This window comes from Bombus affinis, unplaced genomic scaffold (assembly GCF_024516045.1).
Source record: "Bombus affinis isolate iyBomAffi1 unplaced genomic scaffold, iyBomAffi1.2 ctg00000070.1, whole genome shotgun sequence".
Taxonomy (NCBI): domain Eukaryota; kingdom Metazoa; phylum Arthropoda; class Insecta; order Hymenoptera; family Apidae; genus Bombus; species Bombus affinis.
In genome coordinates this window covers 644,076-662,123 of record NW_026108823.1, presented here as the reverse complement: position 1 = coordinate 662,123, position 18,048 = coordinate 644,076, and the positions used below count along the sequence as shown (strand labels likewise).

The window sequence follows — 18,048 nt, the reverse complement described above, 5'->3', positions numbered from 1 at the left end:
GGGAATTTCTTGTCGTCACGGATTGCAACTCGTTGAAAGCATCGAGTGATAAAGTACATTTAAATAACAGGGACCATAGGTGATGGGCTTACTTGCAGACTTTTATTTTTGCCATTATGTATCGGGAAAGTAAACGGACGGCTCACAAATTTCTTGTCGCGAAACCCCACAGGCGTTGACCTTATTAAATTCGACAAAATCAAAGAGAAAATAGTTGACTGGCCGAAATTACGGAAGATTGGCTATTAGCGGGACAACGTCGTGATTCTCAAACCTTGGAAATCGTCAAGGGATTGCAAAACGATGGACTCGCGGAAAACATCGCGAATACATACGAATTACGGTTCGGTACTCTGCACCGTAGGCTACAAAGAAAAGGCAGGATTCTCTCTGTACCTATATTCCCAAGGTGTTTTAGATAGTCTGTTATTAACCATGTGCACCAGTCAATTATGCACTTAGGTTGGGAGAAAACGCTGGAGAAACTATACGAGTATTACTGGTTCGAAGGGATGGCGAAGTACGTTCGCCGATTCATTGAGAACTGTCATGCTTGTCAAGTTTCGAAAGCTAGTTTAGGTAAGATACAAGCCGAACTGCATCCTATACCTAAGACCAGCATACCCTGGCATACGGTCCACATGGACATAACAGGCAAGTTGAGTGGTAAAAGCAATTCAAAGGTGTACGTCATTGTTTTGATCGACGTCTTCACTAAATTCGAATACCTGCATCATACTCGTAAGATAGATTCCCTTAACACCATTAAAGCGCTTAAATCCGCTATATTTTTATTCGGGAGTCCCTGCCGGATAATAGCAGATCGGGGGAAGATGTTTTAAGGGTAAAAGAATTTCGAGAATTCTGCGAAAGCAAACGAATTAAAGTTCACTTGATAGCGATCGGTGCTAGTAGAGCCAATGGACAGGTAGAGCGTGTTATGGGTACATTGGAAAATATGTTCACGGTAGTAGAGACGACCGGGCGGCCGTGGCAAGACGCGATTGGGGAAATACAGTTGGCTTTGAATTGCACCACCAACCGCGTGACAAACTCGAGCTCATTAGAACTACTAATAGGTAGAACGGCAAGACTTCACGATCTGTTGTTACCCGATAACATCAAAAGTATCGATATCTCCAATATAAGACGACAGGCAATAAAGTGGATGGAAACTAGTGCTAGGTATGATGAGGATGGATTTGACAAAGCTAAAGCTTAAGCGGTTAGGTTTAATCTCGGTGATTTCGTATTACGCAAGAATGAGGAAAGGAATCAAACCAAACTAGATCCAAAATTTAGAGGTCCACTTGTAATAGCAGAAGTCTTGGAAGGGGACAGGTATATCTTAAGGACATTAGACGGTAAGCGACCGTACAAGTACAGTCACGACAGGTTGAGGAAAATGCCAGATGGTCGCGTCCCTGCTGAGTTGGATGTCTGTAGTGAAGGCAATAACAGTGACCATGACGATATGAGCACTTCGACCTCGGAAGATCAGTAGCACTATGCCAGTAACACCCGGCAGAGCGAGTTCGCACGTGTTTCGGGGAAATAATGTGATAAAGCTCAGAGAGAACGTGTGATGTAGTTCACACGCTTTTTGTGGTAATAGTGTGATGAGGCTCAGTGAGAACATGCGATGTGACTCGCATGCATCTCGGGGCGACAGTGTGATGAGGCTCAGTGAGAACATGCGATGTGACTCGTATGCATCTCGGGGCGACAGTGTGATGAGGCTCAGTGAGAACATGCGATGTGACTCGCATGCATCTCGGGGCAACAGTGTGATGAGGCTCAGTGAGAACATGCGATGTGATTCGTATGCATCTTGGGGCGACAGTATGATAGGGCTCAGTGAGAACATGCGATGTGATTCGCATGCATCTCGGGGTGACAGTATGATAAGGCTCAGTGAGAACATGCGGTGTGGTTCGCATGCATCTCGGGGCGACAGTATGATAAGGCTCAGTGAGAACATGCGGTGTGGTTCGTATGCATCTCGGGGCAACAATATGGTAAAGCTCGGTGAAACCGTGGAACAAAGCTCTATGTGCTCACACGATCTAGAAGACCGAGATCCTTTGGAGTGCGAAATCGAAAATGGTCCATCATGCCGTTACGATCCGACTAATGACCTGCAGGATGCAACTATCACCTTGAATACTAACTATAACGCTACTAATTTTCATTATCTTTTATTTCTTTGCTGCCAAACCCCCGAACAGGATTTGTTGCTACACTGGACCCTTGCCTTATTCGAACATCCAGTTAAATTGTGAATAATGTCAATTGTATCGAGTCTAATGTTAGGAAACTCAATATTTTAGTTACACACGAGGACGTGTGATAGTCAGAATGGCCGTGTCGGAGATGAAAGAATACTGGAACCTTCCCTTCGGAACTTTGGGAAGACCCCTAGTATTGTAATTTAGATTTCACCATAGCCGAATTAAGAAACTGTTGTCATTCGATTCGACTGTACTTATTTGAGATTTATGATAGTGAGCTCGGGCTCGAGGCGACAACCAGTCGCCGAACGTAGTCGCGGTCAAGGGATGAACGTTTTGTCTAACAAAGGCATGAAGTAACCCTATAGCTCTCCTTAAAAGAAATACTTAGGACGGGGCACGACGGTAAGCATTTCAACGATTCCTGTCCCGTGGCTCGCCACACGCAGACTCTATTCTTTGAGTAAGATGATTACCAGATGTCGACGCGTCTCCACAGTACATGTTCAGCTAGCCCGAGGACCTGCTATAAATCTTAAGATCTGTTTAACTAAAGTCCTTCAAACCGACAAACAGTCCTCGTTCCAACTACGAGAAAATAGGAGAAATCTATTTTTCTCACGAACGACGCTTCCTCTTCTCGAACTTTCTCTTAAGGGCGGCTAGCACCCTTCCCTAACCACCAACATGGAAATTGACCAATTAACAGTAACGCCAATTTCCCTCACTTTCCGAATGAAGGCTTTTCTCCACGAATCCGATGATTTCGTGCCCTTGGGCACACCCATCATAGTTTTCCTCGACAGCGTTACCGTGATGGAGAACCACTCTCCGGTACGACCTCAAAGACGATTCAAGTAACTCTCAGATACGTAGTGATTGCCTCGTGCATTAACATTGAGTACAACTTAGACGCTGAGGAAAAGTAGAGTCCGTCATCCCCTTGACCGCGGATTCGTTAGTGAGCCTAGGATCATTGTCATTAGCTTCTCGAGTACCTAATTATCCGATTACTTGTCCAATTCCATCATAGTCATATTTGCACTAGTAAATATCTCCTCTATTGCATAATGATCACGTCTAGCGCCAATAGGGATTCGTTTCACGCCCTCAACCCTAACTCAAATCTTAACGCCGACCCGACATATATATAGAAGATTGCTTAGAATTTGGAGCTTAATAACATATCTCAAAATCATTGACATTAAAGAAGGTGAACCTTACTTACGAAATTTCCTTCCGTCAAATGATACATAAAAATTGAAAAAAATAATATACATAGTTTTGACTTTCTTCCGCATTATAATTTGAATCACTCGATTTATTCGACTAAAGATAATCAAGCAATAACCTCACTTTACACGTATTCTCATCACGTGAAATAGATCACATCAGGGATTTTCAAAAGTCGATGGAATATTAATAGCGATTAATTATTTATGGATGTATTCTGCACGGTTAAAGCAATCGCCTAGTGAATTATCGAGTTCCAGGAATATGAGCGGTAAACAGGATTGCAGCTATAAATGACTCTCTAACGTGTATATTAGAGATGAATTTGATCATTTATCCTCATAATATGAAATACGCTTTTAAGTGGAAATCATAATTAACAATTTCTGGCAGCGAAAAGTAAATAAATCGATACGTTTAAATCAATATTAGAATTTCTTAATATTTTTATCAAATTTTTTTATCAAGTATTTTAACATCGTAGAAGTGTCGTTGGAGAGAAATATTAGGTTGTTCCAAAAGTTTCTTTCGTTTTCTAAAGAAATGATAGATGTACGATATTTTTTGTTTTATATTATTTTATTGAATTATGTGCGATCCACCTTTCTCCAATTTAATATAAAATAACATAAAACAAAAAATCTATCATTTCTTTATAAAACGAAAGAAAATTTTGCAACAATCTAATAGAAATTTAGTTTTAACACAATATAAAAATGGATTGTTATGCCCCTAGGAGATAAGAACAATATGATTAATATTAATAATGAATACGTTAACGTAACGTAAAGCAGCTTTTGCAGAAGGCTATTACCTGAAAATGTTTACTAAAGAATGATAACATGAATTTTCTTAAGTACCCCATTTGATACTTAATCTACTTTGTAAATACTGTACGTCCTAACTTTGAAAGAATGCAATTTTAGCTAGAATGTTTCAAATTACCTAGCCGTATTGTTTCCTTGTAATATAATTTATATTTACATTATCTCGCGTAATTCTTTCCACTTTATTGACTTCTAAACGTTAATGTAATATAATTTTTATAATATAATTTTAATCGAAGTTATTTAAAATTTGTAGTATCTCATCCCTACTGAATAATATTAACAAATGTGCAGAGCTCAAGTCGAATAACACCGGCTCAGATAAATGATCATCAAACTTACTTTTGTTATCGTCGATGTCAGTGATTTTGAACCAGCCAACGTCCATGGCAATCAATATTATTTAGCCGGTCTTAACGCAATGTAAAAAGCAAAAAAAAGAGGAAGGAAGGAACAGGGAAGCAAAGAGATAAAACGAATTTTTCATTTTCTCGAAACTAGATCGAGTTTCAAGCTGCTCGTAAAAGAGTCTGTAGCCAATCCGACTAAATTCGACGAACCGCGCTTCAAAATTCCCAGAGAACTGTGATAACCATCGAAATCTGTACAATTTGTCGATTCATCGCTTGATTAAAAAATGGAACAAAATGAGGCTGATCAGCCGGCCTTTCAACTTCTAATGATCCCTATCGTTTTACCCTAGGTTGAATGCTACGATATAAGCCGAAACAGCTATAAGTAGGGTTCACGTGATTGCCGCCATCTATTATTCACGCGTTACACATTCGCCAGACAGACGCGTCTAACGGTTGACATTGTTTTCTACCCTCAGTTCCAACGCAATTACGTTGCTACGTGCAATCAAGTCTCGAGTGAAGCTAAGGATAAGTTGTTGTTCGATCCTACACAATTACTAAAATTATTCAAATTAAACTAATTTAGTCTAAAAAAACAAGTAATTAATTTAGTCTAAAAACTAAATTTAGTCTAAAAATAACAAGTAAGTCTAAAAAAAACAAGTACAAGTAAAACAAGTAATTTCGTTATATATTTCCTTTCATAATAAGCCATGGTTGGAATATAGTAGCTGACGAAAATATTCGTATATTTGTAGAAACATTTTAGGGCTGTATTATGCATAACGGCACTATAGAATTAATACTGTAACAGAATTCTACTATCATGGTTATGCTGGTAATATTCGAAACAAATCTGAAAATCTATGTAGATGTTGTAAGATATTCAGTACGAGTACTTTGCATTACTGTTATGTACATAATCACGACGAGATAAGGAAGGTACTGTTCTCTATTGCTCATCGCTACCCGTTGCTAGTAGCAACGTACTATGCATATATATCTCGTAAAGATTTTAAATGTAGCCAACGAGACCATTTTTAATATTTGACTATCGTGACCCATTACAGTTTCATCACTTTCGATTAATTGAACACGACCCGCACCTTAAGACTAAAATACACAATATAAGTATGGCACAGAAAATCTTTTAAAATTTACGGACGACTATTTATGGTATTTAAAGGCAGCAAAGATAATAATTAGCTGCGGATTTTCCTCGAATCGTAGCATACAATATGGAATCTGATTATTAAAAATTACAGTGGAAATACAGTGGATTTCCATAAGATATTCGTGCTTGTGGCATTTTGGAAATAAATTCTTAACCCAAATGGACGACCTCGATACTCGAGAAATTTTGTGAAGCTGACGTCAATGGCGATATGTACTGTTGTTGTGCTATCATTTCATAGTAAGCTGTATTGATTGCACTTCTATTCACGGAATTGATTTATTCCACACAAAAGTTGACAACAATAATCGAAAAAAGAAAAATATATTACCGCCTTTCACATCAGCATACACAAGCACATAGGATTTCACACGAATATACACACTTGTAAATTCGACGAAACGATCAAATTTAATTATTTTTCGATTTTTCGGGCATCAAGTACTACATCAAACGTTACACATCAAACGTTAAAATACGGCGAGCATACAAAATGTACAAACCACTCTAAATTAATTAACTTTGAACGTTATTGATTAATTTAAAAAACCACTGTTGCGTTGAGTTTTACATTTTAAAAAGTTGTTATCCGTTTTTGCTTTGTTTAAAACTAAAAACAGGACTACGTTCATTGTAAGTCGTAAATATCCCTTTTATTTATTTAAACAAACAGATATTTAAACAAACAATTTATAAATATATAATTTATTTACGTATATTTGTAATATCTGTTTTATAAATTTGTACAACCATTTATCCATTTATCTATTTTATTTGCATATAATTTTTATAGACTTTTTTTTCTTTTTTTTTTTTTTTTTTTTTTAAGAACGAAAAATTGTGATTCTATTTTAAGACATGTCAGGCTGAAGCGATACGCGATATATATTTCTATTCGGATTTCACCGTCGTCGTAATCGATGCTATTGGAAACGTTTCACGATAGACGTCTTACAAGCGCTTGCAATGTCCGTCATGTGTAAGGCTCTACCACTGAATCGCGGCTGCCATTTAGTGATTAAGGTCGATCACTTAGAGACGTTAATCCGCCATAATGGTGAGCAATACATCGAAGCCATTATTGAAAGCATAGTTACGCGTTAATTTCATCGATCTTAGTCACAAATAGAAGTGTACAAATTATAGGATTTCCAAATATTTAGTTTAGTTAAAAGGAGATATGAAAATGACAGGTATATTCAAAGGATAAAACAGAACCGTACGATTCTAAACTTTCAAATCATTATAACTATTTAAATTTGAAAAATCTTACTATATTTATACAATATATTTTTATTAAGAATGGAAGAAATTTCGAAAAATCCGCCAACACTTTTTACTGTCGTCTTGAAGCACACCATATGTTAAGCTTCTTCGTCGTTACAAATTTTATCGCGGATGTAACGAACGTTTCGAACATGTAGCACGCACGCGTCAACGCCTACATTTGGATTTTAAATATATGTTTTATGCATTAAATGTATTTGTACTTTCTTGCGCAATTTCTTTTAATTTGTTACGATATGGAGGGTTTAATTACGTTTAAGATATCTATCTGAATCCTTTAAATTCAATGTTCTTTAAAACATTACGTTACGTAAAATAATCGTTTTTCCACTTTATTGTATCATAAAATAGTTACTTAAATTCATATTACTTAAAGAATCTTCCTACAGAAAGAATAAAAAAGAATAAAATCCTATATGTTAAATTTTACGTGGTTGATGGAATACATAGCGATGACGAGAACTAACTACAGACAACAAGAAACTATTAGCGAAGGCAACTGGTGACTATGAATGTCGTCTTTATAATATGTGGCGACTAAGGAGAACAACTACCAACTACGGATAACAAGTAACAACCAACTGTCTCGTTTCTAAGGGGCAACTAACTTGCAATTATCCTCCTTTGATGGTTCCTGTAGCGTGATATACGTCTTGAACGTAGTTAAAGAATATGGTCGCTGCTGAATGGCGATTTGACAGCAAGGCGATCCCGCCAGTTCAAAGCTTGACATTGCAAGCTACCGAAAACCATTAATCTTGTTATCGAATATCTAGCTTTCAGAAGAACCCTTGTGATATGATATGACGTCATGACATTTTTATGACGAAGATGAACAAACACCGACCTCTAACGAAACAAATTTTTATTAAGTGCCGTATGTGGGTTGCAGGCCGGCCAACCAAGGAAATTTATCGAATGTATAAAGTAAAATATATACGAATATATTGGATATATCATAAAATGCCCGCGTTATATCGTCTAAAGAAAGCTAAAGAAACCGCATAAAGAAAGCTAAATTTAAGGAATTAAAAAATTGAAATACCAATTATAAGAGAGTTAATTAAATTCAAACCTATCGATGGTCTCATAAAGACCTATATTTCCTGGAAATTGATATCTTTCGAATTCTAAATTCTCCTTAGAAAGTATCATAGAGAAAATATGAAACTTGAAAAGTACATCACGCTGATGCCTCGATAAACCGTCGTGTCGATAAATCCATGTGTCCGAGCGATGAATTTTCCCCAAACAACAAAAAACTGAAGGGAAATCTTCTTTGAAGGACGTGACAAAAGGTAGGGGAAGCGGGAACAATGATCACGCGATAAACTGATGGTGTACGTATAGAACGTGTACGTATAGAACGTTGCGAGAGAATTATCGAGAAACAAAAAAAGAAAAAATAATCGTTGGCCGGCGCGACTATACGCTGTCGACGGGCAAACAGCGACTGAGACTAACTGAAACGAACTCTGTCGCAGTATGAGCACGGGCTGCGTTCGCGGGTCGATCGAACACGTTCTGCGCCTCTCCTCGGCACCGGCGTCAAAGCCACCCCCGATGGCTGCAACGCACTGGTGCACTTGGTGGTCCTTCCTTTTTCGTGTGATATTATACCAGCATCTGTGATGCCATTTCAAAGACCGCAATCAAAGCATTAAATGCCAGATTAAAGCGACGCGATAATATTACCCCAATATTCGTCCGTAAATGTTACCGTATAGATGTTTAATTAAGCATTATTATGCTTCGAATAATTTACTATCACATGAATCGTTCCACAAGAAAACATATGTTTCACTTTTCCCCGTAGTATGATTGTAATTTATAACAAATATTTATAATTTATAATTTAAAATATTTATAATTCACTGAAAGTATCTTCCTGTCACGATTATAGGCGTAAAATGTCAAATTAAAAGTACCAAATTAAAAACATATGGTATCCCGAAACCAAACGTACGACATGGCGAATCACGATGATACGATAAAAATTGATCTATGTCTTGATTTATTCAAACAGAACGAACTTACTCGAACTTTTCCAGAATAAACGATTTATCCGATAATATCCGTCACCAGCTTCTCTTCCTTCAACGGTAACAACTGACACCGAAAGCTCGAGAGACCCGAACGGTGAGACGTACCCAGAAGCAATGCAGTTACCTGGGCAAAGAGTCCCAAAGACCAAGGACGTAGGAAATTTCGAGAAACGGAAATGGAAACTGGAGTGGCGCGTCAATCAGCACTGACGGAAACTAATAAAAATGGAAAAAACCAAACTAATTCGTTTCACAAATTATTAAAACGATATTATTGAAAATTTCACTCGATTTTCTCGCTGCACACGTCAATATTTGTCGAAATATCAATATTAAAAAGTTAATAAAAAAAAATATCCTCTTTCTTCATACCTGTCTTTCTCCCGGGCGGCGAAGGAATACTAGAATGTTCGAGAACAACGGATACTTTTTGATTTTATCTCGATATCAATTTCAATCTTTTTAAACGAAATATAATCTGAACGATGAAACGTTTGATCAAATAATGTTCTTCGTTCGATGCTAAAGGAAATTGAGAAGAAACATCGAAAATTCGTTAATAAAACGAATTTCTTTGTTTCTGTTAGATAATAAACTTGATATACGTATTGGTTTTTAAAATCAATATAGCTAACCAATGGGCACACTTTTAACAAGGGTGATGGAACATACCAAAAATCTTTCAAGATGGTCTTGGCAACGGAAGAGTCGAAAATATGACAATTATGAATGAAAAATTCTAATATTTTACAGCTGGCAACGATAAACAACTCCAGATATTCTCCTAATTAATTTACAACAAATTCGCGTATATGATCGATAGCTGACGTCATTGTGTCCCACAGCCCTTGTAAAACGATAAGAATTTCCTGGAAAAACTTGTAGCCACGAAATGAAAAAGATGATAAAACTTCTAACAAGAGTACTGAGACGAGCAACTTTGTACTTACCCCTTCGGAGTAGGGAACGTGATTAAACGTCCGCGAGTTCGAAACTTTTGTAAGTCACTGCACGGCCGCTGCTTATGGTGGAAATGTAATAGATATAAGTACAGAGCGCGTGAGCGAACTAAAAACGCGATATAGGGGTAAAGAGAGAGACCGTTCCGTCCTTCTCTAATGCCCGCGTACTTGTACCGGAAATGTGTAACAACGGTAAACAAGCGCCGTCAGTGTCCACTAGTGTGCATGCCTGATTAAACAAGGACAGAAAATGCTTATATACAGCCTTCTCTTTCTATTTCCATGTCGCATCCATCTTACTATACAGTAGACAGGATTCGACTATTCCATCATTATATTCGCACCCCGCTTACGTGTGAACTAACATTGCCATGACAACAAATCGTTCGTCTCCTGTTTGATGCTCAGTTTTCAACGGAGTTGAAGGGAAACTTTATAAGAGAAAGGAAGTGACGGATTGTCTCAAAGTAATAAACGAAAATTCTCGTAACTATCGAGAAACGATAGTCAATACAAGGATATCATTATCACATTTAAAACTATTACAATAAACGGTGATTTATCGCTGCAAGGTACCACAAATAAGATATCTCATAATTTGCGAAAAGAGGTAAGGAATATTCTAGATTTTAGACTTTGGAACTTCCATGACAGTCATGAGTGTGTTTTGTCATTGATTTGCCATATTGCGTTTTTCACAATTGTTGTTCATTTTTTGCGATATTTTACACTCGCACATAGTATCTATGATTTTTTCTTTCGATAATTCTTATAATTATTGTCAATAATTAATTATTTATAACCATTTACGCTGTATTATATATCATTAAGATTTATCTTTGCACGTATCAAGATAGTAGATAACAAAATTATGTTTATATATTTATATTATGTGTATATATTTAGATATCTTCTTAGTTGCAATTTTTTCGAATAGTATCGGTGACCAATCGAAATAGAAATTAGTGCGGAAAGAGGGGAAGGAACCAAAATTTGAAAATCGACATCGGTAACTCAGTAGTTATAGAATAACTCAATCGATAACGTAGATTAACTAGTTATAAATGCAAATATATATAAATTCAAACTTTAAAAATTAGAAATTAAAAAGCAGAAGGCAAAAAATTATCGCCGAGGATTTATATAATAATAAATAGACAGTACATTCTTTTTGTCTGTCTTACCTAGAAATAAAACAGTTAATTGATGATTATCGTATAGTGTGTACTCATAGCATAAAATTTGTTCAATGAATTAAAAATTATATTTTTTAGATATGTAGACATTAGCGATGTATTAATCCGGGAAGCTCGTCTACCTCGGAAATATCGAGTCTGCGACAACGTCGATTTTGAAATTATTCTTTCAGAATATGAAAATTATTACAAGATGAAATTCCAAAAATATCCTATATTGTGCAAGAAAATAACTGAAAAGGAAATAAAGACGAGGGAAATGACAAATGCGAACAAAGTGTAAGAATTTAAATTATTTAACATTATTCAACGTTCTCAACGTATTCAACGTATCCATTACAATATCATTCAATCTTTGAAGAAGTAGTAAAACGTGTCAAATCTGTTAGCAAACAAACGAGAAGTGAGTCTGTATCTGGGTCTGTGAAAGGGAGGAATGCACAACAGAAGATGAGGGGTGATGCTACGGATGATATTAATCTCGCAATGACAGTGACATCAATTTTCGCCAATGAAAGCGATGAATCTTCATCAGAAGAGGAGAGCTATTTAACATCTTAATGGAACAATCCACGCAATCAAAGATATCAAAATAGGCTCAGAAGCTTTATATAGACAATCTGGAATTATGGAAGATTATTGAAGACATTTCATGCGTAAGTTATTTTCGATTAATATACGTATTGTAAATATTGATTTCAGTAAAGCTTTAAATAACGAATTACATAACATTTACGGAAATTAATACGGAGATTATGCGCCATTTCATCTTTGTATTGTCGCAGGAAATCATACTGACAAAATTAAATGTATATTGGGACAACATCGTAGGCCTAGAGGAATGTAAATCTGCTATTAAGGAGGCCATTGTGTATCTCCTCAAGTACCTTATCTTTTTTAAAGGCCCATTTTCTCCCTGGAAAGTTATTCTGCTATACAAGCAATTACGAAATAGGGAAGATGATGTTGGCGAAGGCAGTCGCAACAGAATGCCAATGCACCTTTTTTAACATAACGGCCAGCTCATTGGTGAGCAAATGGAGAGGTGATTCCGAGAAGTATATCCGTGTAAGTTGATTTCCTTTGTCTATGAAGAAGAGATTCTGGAATATATCGTATATAATAATAATCATATATAACTAGAATAGTTGTTTGGAAAACGAAATGATATTACGTTCGTGATGAAACAATGAATTTAAGGAATTTTGAATATAATATTTAATAAATAATAAATACATTTGTTAAACTGAACAGGTTTTATTTGAACTTGCCTATAATTTTTCGCCTACAATTATTTTTATCGATGAGATTGACTGGATAGGCACAAATAAAGGAGTAAACTGTACATTGTCTGAACCTGCAAAGAGATTCAGATCAGAACTTCTTTCTAGATTGGATGGATTAGTATCTAACGAAAATTCTAATGTAGTTCTTTTGGCTGTAACTAATTGCCCTTGCTATGTATATCACGCTATTTCAATGTTTTCTAAGTAGAAAATATCTTAATATCATAATTATTCATTATCTTAATCTTAATTATTGTGTTGTGCGGAATATTCCTTTGTTATTATTAATATAACAGAACAATAATATTTATTGTAAATATATTATTAGGGACATTGATGCAGCTTTACGCAGATTCCTTGAAAAGAAAATATACGTATCATTACCAAATGAAGTTACTCGACTTGGTATGTTCAAATTATACCTTAGCAACCAGTTATTAGAGAATATGGATATTGTAAAGCACATAATAAAATCTACTGAAAAATATTCTTGCGTGGATATAAAATTGCTTTGTAAGCAAGCATGGCTGCTAGAAATAAGTCCAATATGGGAAAAACTTGAAAAAAAAAAAAAGAAACATCTGTTACGACTTTGAAATATGAATTAAAGAATTATGAAATAATAGCAAAATTGTTAAAAAACAATGTCACCTACAGTTACGGATGTGGATAGATATGAAGCGTGGAATAAATATGTATGCCATAAGAACATATTTTAAAAAATATAAATGCTTATCATATAAAAATATAAAAATATAAAAATATAAAAATATAAAAATATAAATGGTTATAAATTATTAATATAATTATCGTTCGAAAAATTGTTCGTGTGCGTGCATTTATGTGTGCGCACGGGCTATAAACAAGTTTGAAATATTCGTTCTACATATATACGTGGTATACATATTCCCTTATAATATATAATATGTGTAATCTGAGTGGTAATATATCCACGTATTACATATGTGTTAGTGTATTTTATCGATAATCTGTCTTTTATTTCCTCTTATCTTATTGACGCATGTAAGGGCGCGTATATGCGCCGGGAAAAAGCTATGGTTATATATGGGATTGTTAACAAATAAAAATTAATCTAGGTGTTATTAAAGAAATTTGTTTCACCTTCTAAACTTTTTGATGATTGGTTTACTTTGAATATTTTGCATATTTTTGCATATCATGAGCATTTTGTACATTTCTATACATTCAAATTTTCTATGAATATAAAATGATCCGCACTACTATCTACTTCATAGTATACTCTATACGTTTAAAATGCTCCATTAGAAGCTTAAATCTATCAAAATACAGCTCCTAGGGAAATGTGAATTTTCACATGAACACATAATATCGATTTTCTCATTGAAACGTATAGGCAGGTATATACTAGCATAAGCCACCTTCGGCATTTGGCCGTATGGTGCAGCACTAGCTCTGTAACATAGAAAACCATAGGCGTCAGTTCTTCTTATTTCCTCTTTGATATATGTTTACTTTAATGTCACTTATTCAGACGCTTGATACATTGTCGGAATGAAATTTTAGTAATGTGCAAGTAATTTTGAGTAGATTAATAAAGTATAATAAGATATTAGATTCATGTACATAGATTCAAGTGACATCAATCTTTATGTCTAGTATATACATGTGTATTGATCTATAAGTCAGTGTTAAAATAACAAATAAATGGCAGAAGAAGGAAAGAAGATTTCCTTCGGTTTTGCGAAATCTATTAAGAAACCTGTGTTAAAAAATGCTATTCCACAAGAAAAAAAGAAAGTTGATTGCATTGAATGCCTTGATGAGAAAGGTATTAAAGTAATAGGGTGAGTTCAAAAAGTAAAATTTATAATCAAGAAACATATAACCTCAACCTAACCTATAAAAATCACCAATAGCGGAATATATATATTTGAAAACAATTTTTTTATTTCAGTGAGGAAGAAAAAAAAGATGAACCTCTAATTATTCCATTACTAGGTTCAAAAACCTGGCATGATAGAATTCTTAATAAAATAGATGCAGACATTTTCCTTCCGAAGGCAGATAAGGAAAAGGTAGGAGACGCTAGTGTTAACGAGGCAAAATCAAAGCTATCTAATGGAAAAACATCGCCAATAATATCAATAAAGAAAGAGCCAGTTGAAGATAGTGAAAATAAAGTTGTTACAAGAGCAAGCGACGAAAGAAATCATTGAGGAACTTAAGTCAAAGACTAAATATGAAACTAAAACAAATGATTTAACTTTACCTTTAGTAGAAGATGAATCATTAAGAGGCAAAGAACAGGTACGTTATCAACATATTGATGTGCAATGCACAGATGTATTACATTTGCATATTATAAATATCGTTTTGTATTTTTCAGTCTACGTTAGAAGATTATGAAAAAATTCCTATTGATGCTTTTGGTGTAGCAATGTTAAGGGGAATGGGATGGCAACCAGGAAAGGGAATTGGTTGAAATGAAAAGTATGAATTTTACTCTAGATTAAATTAATTATATGTGTTTAATACATCACTTATTGGAAAGTAAACAGAGAACATCATTTTTTATTTCACAATCGTTTATTCTAACTATTACAGATTAGTAGCAGCTGTCATACCAGAATTACGACCAAAAGGTATGAAACTACAGATACCAAATATACAGATTCCAAAAAAGAAGAAGAAGAAGTTAAAATCGAGAAAGGAACATTTGTGAAAATTATAGCTGGAAAACAAAGTAATAATTATGGTCAAATAGAAGGATTCGATGATGATGCAGGAAGGCTCATAATAAAACTAGCTCTTGGTGGAAATATAATATCTGTAAATGAATTTATGGTACAGCCAGTGACTAAATCAGAATATTCTGAGAACTCAAAAGTTCAAAGTTAATATGAAGTGTTAGTTTTTCATTAAGGGACATTTAAGAAAATAAATTTGAATTGACATATACATATAAAGACATAATCAGGCATGTAGAAAAACTAATTCAAGAGTTCCTGTAAGTGTGTTGTTGCATGCAATTTTTTAAAGGTCCCTTCTAATTTTATATAAAATATGATAACTGTAGATCGGTCCGTCGTGTCCAGTAGTTGGGTGACTAGTGGGTTGTGGTGGTTGTTGACTCTTGTGTAATATCTGCTTCTGGACTTGTGTATTTCATCTTTGACTGTAGGTATCTTGAGGTCACGGTGGATTGTTTCGTTGGTAACATACCAGGGTGCATTTGATAGGGATCTTAGCGTTTTCGATTGGAAGCGTTGGAGTATTTCAATGTTGGAATTACTTGCTGTTCCCCATAGTTGGATTCCGTAGGTCCAGACAGGTTTTATTGCGGCCTTGTAGAGGATTATTTTGTTCTGTATGTTTAGTTTGGAGCGTCGGCCCGTGAACCAATAGAATTTTCTTAATTTTTCCTTTAGTTGCTTAGTTTTTTCTGAGATATGTTTTTTCCAAGTTAGCCTCCTGTCCAGGGTCATGACCAGGTATCTTACGGAGTCCTTGCTTGGGATTATTGTGTTGTTAATGGTGACCTGGGGGCAGGTTTGTTTTCGGAGCGTGAAGGTTACATGAGAGGATTTTTTTTCGTTTATTTTGAAACCCCATTTTTGGAACCACTTTTCCATGGTGTCGATACTTCGCTGGAGAGTGGATGAGGCAATTGCCGGGTCTGCGTGGGTAGCTAATAGTGCTGTGTCGTCGGCAAATGTTGCTATTGTTACCTCGTTTGATATAGGTAAGTCGGCAGTGTAGATGGAGAACAGTAGGGGTCCGAGGACACTACCTTGGGGTATGCCGGATTCTATTGGGAATGTTGCGGAAGTGGCGCCTAGACATTTAACTATGAATTGTCTGTTGGTTAGGTAGGATTTTAAGATGGAGTAGTATGGATGGGGTTGGATCTTTTTGAGCTTGTAGAGTAGCCCTTTATGCCATACTTTGTCGAATGCCTGTTGGATGTCTAGGAATACCGCTGAGCAGTATTTTTTCTTTTCAAGGGTTTGGCTGATCATGTGGGTTATGCGGTGGATTTGCTCTACTGTTGAGTGTTGTTTTCGGAAGCCGAATTGGTGGTCTGGGAGTGTTTTGAATTCTTCTAGGAGTGGAAGGAGACGATTCGTGAGCATCCTCTCGAATAGTTTAGACAGGGTAGGTAAAAGACTGATTGGGCGATAGGAGCTGGTTTCATATATTGGTTTACCGGGTTTAGGGATGAGGGTGATCAGTGAGATTTTCCAAGCCTTGGGAAAGTGTTGAAGGCGGAGGATAGCGTTAAAGATTGATGCGATGAGTGCAATCCCTTTTATCGGAAGTTCCTTGATTGTTTTATTTCCTATTAGGTCGTGACCTGCTGCTTTCTTGGGGTTTAGGCGACTGATTGCTTCTATGATCTCTGAAGAAGTGAAGGGTTCAATAGGAGGGGACATTTGGAAGGGAGTGTGCAGATATTCGGTAACGTCCGCTGCAGCTATGGAGGAATGTAGTTGGAATACTTCAGTCAAGTGTTTGGCAAATAGGTTGGCTTTTTCTATAGGGCTACGCGCCCATCCACTCTGCGGACGGCGGCTTGGAGGTATTATTTGTGGGAGGCGCGTGAGTTTCCTGGAGGCCTTCCATAGTGAGTAGTTGGAGTCGGCTGTGGGGGACAAGCTGGCGAGATATTTGTGAAAACGGTCATTATTGTAGTTTTTTTTATAGTTTTGGATAGTTTTGTAGTTGCGTTGTTTAGTTTGCGTTTGTCCTCCGGTGTTCTATGGGTCTGCCATATCCTTCTTAGTCTACATTTTTCTGCTATTTTTTTAAATATGTACTGGGGGTATTCGTGATTGCTGATGGACGTTTTTGCCGGTGTGGAGAAGCGGATAGCGTTTATTATGCTCGTGTTTAGGTATTCCGTGGCTGCTTCGATTTCTTCATTGGTTTTTAGTGAAGTTGAGGCTGAAGTTGTGTGTGTAAAGACTTCTCTAAAGAGCTGCCAGTTGGTGTGTTGGTTATGTATGGAGCCATTACGTGTATTCTCGATGATAGTTGAACTGACTGTTACTATCACGGGGGAATGATTAGAGGAGAGATCAGCCGAGGAATTGATTTGGACGTGTCTTGACGAGATATTTTTTTTTAGTGAGGAAATCAAGGAGATCGGGTATTTTGTTTGTGTCGGTGGGCCAGTGTGTGGGTTCGTATGTGGTAAGGTAGTTGAGGTTGTTGGTTATTATGCTGTTGAGGAGGTTTTTGCCTCCTACTGTAACCAGTCTGCTGCCCCATTGGGTGTGTTTGGCGTTGTAGTCTCCTCCAGCTATGAATCTATTGCCCAGGGTGTTCAGGAAGTCGTCAAAGTCTTCTTTGGCGATGGAGTGTCTGGGAGGGCAGTATACAGCTGAAGTGGTGATTGTACCATGACAGTCTTCAAGACCATGCTTGGAGGTAGTCTTTCTGGAATGGTGGAAGTTCGTAGTGCTTAAT

The 18,048-nt window shown here is 36.3% G+C and overlaps 2 protein-coding genes and 2 long non-coding RNA genes across 25 annotated transcripts in view; 1 reads left to right on the top strand and 3 right to left on the bottom strand.

Annotated features, from left to right (window-relative positions):
- LOC126927031 (G-patch domain and KOW motifs-containing protein-like) overlaps nucleotides 1-18,048 on the top strand; it is a 730,127-nt gene that overhangs the window by 363,944 nt on the left and 348,135 nt on the right. For 3 of the 20 annotated variants that reach the window (XM_050743329.1, XM_050743331.1, XM_050743330.1), the window contains exon 2: nucleotides 14,534-14,654. The exons of 11 other annotated variants lie outside the window; for them this stretch is intronic. In XM_050743329.1, coding sequence (XP_050599286.1) covers nucleotides 14,534-14,654 — 121 coding nt within the window. Of the gene's footprint in view, nucleotides 1-14,106; nucleotides 14,424-14,533; nucleotides 14,655-15,183; nucleotides 15,404-18,048 lie in introns of those variants that run through there. 6 more of the 20 variants (XM_050743312.1, XM_050743317.1, XM_050743328.1 and 3 more) reach the window with 5 other exon arrangements.
- LOC126927059 (uncharacterized) overlaps nucleotides 1-18,048 on the bottom strand; it is a 133,340-nt gene that overhangs the window by 50,455 nt on the left and 64,837 nt on the right. Inside the window, exon 1 of one of the 2 annotated variants that reach the window (XM_050743432.1) lies at nucleotides 13,720-13,868. The exons of the other annotated variant lie outside the window; for it this stretch is intronic. Within the exon in view, the coding sequence (XP_050599389.1) occupies nucleotides 13,720-13,793 (74 nt within the window). The 5' untranslated portion in view covers nucleotides 13,794-13,868. Of the gene's footprint in view, nucleotides 1-13,719; nucleotides 13,869-18,048 lie in introns of those variants that run through there. 2 annotated transcript variants of the gene reach the window in all.
- LOC126927067 (uncharacterized) lies at nucleotides 11,511-12,243 on the bottom strand. Its single transcript, XR_007715120.1, has 2 exons — nucleotides 12,048-12,243; nucleotides 11,511-11,931 (listed from the first exon to the last, which is right to left on the bottom strand). It is a non-coding gene; the product is annotated as an uncharacterized LOC126927067 (long non-coding RNA).
- LOC126927091 (uncharacterized) lies at nucleotides 12,602-13,348 on the bottom strand. Of its 2 annotated transcripts, none has more exons than XR_007715147.1 (2): nucleotides 13,253-13,348; nucleotides 12,602-12,668 (listed from the first exon to the last, which is right to left on the bottom strand). It is a non-coding gene; the product is annotated as an uncharacterized LOC126927091 (long non-coding RNA). The 2 variants fall into 2 exon arrangements; XR_007715148.1 differs by lacking the exon at nucleotides 13,253-13,348 and adding an exon at nucleotides 12,982-13,057.